Source organism: Notothenia coriiceps, unplaced genomic scaffold (genome assembly GCF_000735185.1).
Source record: "Notothenia coriiceps isolate Sejong01 unplaced genomic scaffold, NC01 NC01_scaffold00004485, whole genome shotgun sequence".
Lineage (NCBI taxonomy): Eukaryota > Metazoa > Chordata > Actinopteri > Perciformes > Nototheniidae > Notothenia > Notothenia coriiceps.
The window spans coordinates 989,310-993,178 of record NW_011337186.1 but is presented as its reverse complement, the minus strand read 5'-3'; the positions used below and the strand labels follow the sequence as shown (position 1 = coordinate 993,178).

At 39.9% G+C, this 3,869-nt stretch overlaps 1 protein-coding gene across 1 annotated transcript in view; it reads right to left on the bottom strand.

Moving 5' to 3' along the window:
• Positions 1-544: 544 nt before the first annotated feature.
• The window catches only part of LOC104942362 (misshapen-like kinase 1), a gene marked incomplete at its 3' end in the record, with an annotated part of 40,684 nt that continues 37,359 nt past the window's right edge, over positions 545-3,869 (bottom strand). Inside the window, exons 25-27 of the mRNA XM_010767577.1 lie at positions 2,964-3,066; positions 1,191-1,307; positions 545-656 (exon numbers count right to left, since the gene is read on the bottom strand). Of these exons, the coding sequence (XP_010765879.1) occupies positions 545-656; positions 1,191-1,307; positions 2,964-3,066 (332 nt within the window). The remainder of the gene's footprint in view (positions 657-1,190; positions 1,308-2,963; positions 3,067-3,869) is intronic.

Here is a 3,869-nt window from a genome sequence, read left to right as displayed (position 1 = left end):
TCCTTACAGAGTCCCTCCTCCAACACACACGCACGCGCACATGACCAATGAGGTCCCCTACCTTTAAAGGTTAGGTAGGTAAGTTTGAGAAACCGGCTCGAGATACACTTTTTGTTATATTCCATGGAATGCTCTTAACATCCCGATAGCAATGAATATCTGAAGTGCTTTGACAAAAAATCCATAACAAATGTCATCTGTGGAAGCCGTGGTGCTGTAAAAAGTACGACCAATCATCTGAGCCGGCCCGGCTAAAATAACTGGATGGCCTACCTGCCTGTCAGCCTTCCATCTGTGCACAAACTTATCTCGTGCCCTCATTGGTCATGTGCGTGTTCGTGTGTGTTGGAGGAGGGGCTCTGTAAGGAAGTGGCAGATTTTTTCCGGTTGTGTATTTTCAAATTCTAGCGCACTCGAGCTGGTTTCTCCATTCTTACCTACCCCACCTTTAAGGGAGTGGATTATTTTGCAATCAGCTGTCCCCTCCTTGTTCAATGTTAAAGAAAGTCCGAGAAGATTGGAGTGTGAACAGCTTCTGACTCACCAGTGAGAGACATGTTGTCCCCGGGACCCCCTGGACTCTGGTACATGCCCAGATCCACAAAGGTGGTGAAGGAGGACTTTCCAGATGCTTTCACCAAACCTCTGGACTGATACTGTCGGAGCAGGAAGTTACATCAACATTCATATCAAGGAGAATGTCAGATCAAATGTGAAAACGCATATTTTCCTTGGCATTGAAACAGCAGTTTTAACGGCCATGTGTTTGATGAGAGTTGAAGTTGCCTCGTATCGTTGTTCATGGTTCATTGAATTGTGATAAAACTCTTTCTGTGGTGTTTTTGTAACTAGTGACTTATTTTCATTTCACCGTTATGTTTTTTCTTATTCTGTTCAGCAAATTGGGATTTTATTTTGTAACGGTAGCATGGAAAAATACATTGTACATGAATAAAACATTAGAAAAAAGTGAATATATACATTTTAAAGATAGAAAGATATATATCAATAGAGTACACAACATAAACATATAAAGGGTAAGTTAAAAAACACTGAAGTAGACCAAGTACTAGTAAATAAACGAACAAAGGGAGATGGATAGAAGATTGCAAAGGAATACTGCAGAGAGGGATCTCATACCAATAAACAAGGAATTTAGGTTTGATATATTTAGCCTCAGAAACACTTACATCATAAACAGAGTCCTTCCCAGGGGAGGAGTGAGAGGCAGAATCAGTGGGCGAGTGGGAGGGCTGCACCACATCTGGCAAGTTAGTGTATCCGTTATGACTCCGCTTCTCTGGGGTCTTTCAGGTGAAAAAAAACCCACACACACACACACATTATTATATTGTTACTGTGAGACTTGAATCTAGGCTAATCTGCTGCTCCAATAACCAGAATATGACCCCTGTGGTTAGCAGACCAAAGTAAACACAAGAAGTGAAGTCGTGACCAAACTTGCTTTAGAAACGTCATGTTATTTATTGTGTCTCTTTGTATGTTATAAATGTTTTTTTTAAATTTACAAGCAGCCAATGAAATGCCATTTTTGGTTTGACCATAAAATAGTTGGAATGATTAAGTGCCACGTCAAGGAAAAAGGGAAACAAAAAATACACTTTGATAGTACCGAGAATCTAAAACACTTTTAAAACGCTCTACGCTTTCAAACATATCAAATAGTTTGGATGTGGTGAAATGGGGTTATATGAGGTACTTATCCCTACTCAGTATTTTACCTACGGTAGATTAACAAAAACCCTGACTGACTGTTTTTAAATGTATGTTCCCCCCTTAACGCATTGGAGGTGTGTGGCGCAGTGGGTTGTGCGTTGGTGTTCGGATCAGGGGGTCACAGGTTCAAACCCCACTGCAGTCAGCATGTCGTTGTGTCCCTGAGACACTTCACCCCAAATTGCTCCTGTGGGGATTGCCCACAGTATTGAGTGTGTAAGTTGCTTTGGATAAAAACGCCTAACAAGTGACATGTAATGTAACTGTGGGGTTTCTTTGGGAGTTTTTCCATGTCCAGTGTGAGGTTTCCAAGCACACGGGGTTTCATATTCATATTCTGTACAAACTCTGAAGTCCCTTGAGACAAATGTAAAGTTTTTGATATTGGACTATATAAATAAACTTTGATTGATTGAATGTCTGTGCCGTCATTAGAACGCGTGAGAGGACTCGCTCTAAAAATATAAACAACATTCACAGTATGTGGGAAATTAATCAAAAAATATCCGGATAATTTGTGTTTTATTTATAATACCAGGCTAATTAATAGCTCAATATCTTTCCCTGACACTCAGTGAGGTCACTGTAGCTTGGCACAAATATTTGACGCTAATTGCATAATAAAATGCATTAACAAGCAAAACAATTTCTCTTCAGTGAAGGTGACATTTCACACATTCAACTCGGCATGAGCCACGGTCTGTCACTGAATCACATCTCTGTCTCGCCAACAATCTCAAACGATTTATGCCCACGTAACACAGGATGACATAACCCAAAATAAAAAAACAAATGTAACATTATTCATACAGTTACTAGAAAAGGTGTTTATTGTCTACTTTAGGATGATCCTGTAAGCATCCATGAACCGATATGTTACTTATTATATTATATATCATGTTGATTATCCCTTAGTTCAGTAATAGTAGTAGTAGTCGACTCTCTTCCCCTTCTAAATTCAGTTTATAATCAAGTGCTTTTTGAACGTTGGGGCAAAGCAGTGAAATAGCAAAAAGTGCTTTTCTGTAAAACATTGCTGAGGGTTTTCTGCATGTTGTGTTTTATCAGCTTATCAAGGGTGCACGGACAATGTCAATGTGTATACAAAAACACAACAACAGACCCAGTGCCTGTGCCTTGGAGCTTTGTGATACTCTTTGACAAATAGTGTGTTGACAAACAAGTCACAATGCATTTAAAGCACCATCAGGTCCTCGATGACTCACCCTCTGCACCAGCATGGTCTGGTCCCCGTAGCCTCCAGCCTGCTCCCCTTCATCCTCGTGAACCACCATGGTGTTCACTGAATCAGTGTCTCCATCCCTGTGACTGACATCAAGAGACCAACACAAGTCAAGGATGATAATAATAAAGCTTTATTTATATAGCACTTTCCATACAACACCTGCCGTGGTGCCCTTCAGCAAGGCACTCCCCACGCCCCTCAGAGATATTTGGTGAGAAATAACACAATGGTGCTAGGAGGAGATTCAGGTGATAAGGTGGGGGGGGTGGGGGGTGTTACCTTGGTTGGTGATTGGCTAATGGTTACACAAGACAACACATCGTTATGACATCATAAAGTGGACAGACAGGTTTTTATAGAAATGGATCAGGACAAAAAGAGAGAGAATCTTTTTCCTGAAACTTTCAGAGTCTCTTTACACAGAGGGGACACATGTTGATGTAGAAGAGACATGAACACGTGGATTTTGCATAATAGGTGACCTTTAAGACCTATAAAATAAATAAAACAATATAAAAGTAGTAAGGATGACACGTCTAATTATTTGGCTCCCTGACTTGTTAGCATCTGTATGTGTTACTGTGGGGAAAATACTGAATGTCCTCTTCCAATCTGAGAGTAACATGATAACAAAGGTATCCCAACTGTAGCTGTGAACATGACAGGATGTGTGATTACCTTGAAGAGCATCAGGACTGTTTGAGGCATATGATAGCTATGTGATTAACATGATGATTCAGCCTCTATGGAGAGAGACATATGACAAGCATGATCATTTCTGATGTGGAGCTAATCTGNTAGAAAAAATACATAATTTATAGAAAAAATACATAATTTTGAGAAAAAATACATAATTTTGAGATCTTGAGAAAAAATACATAATTTT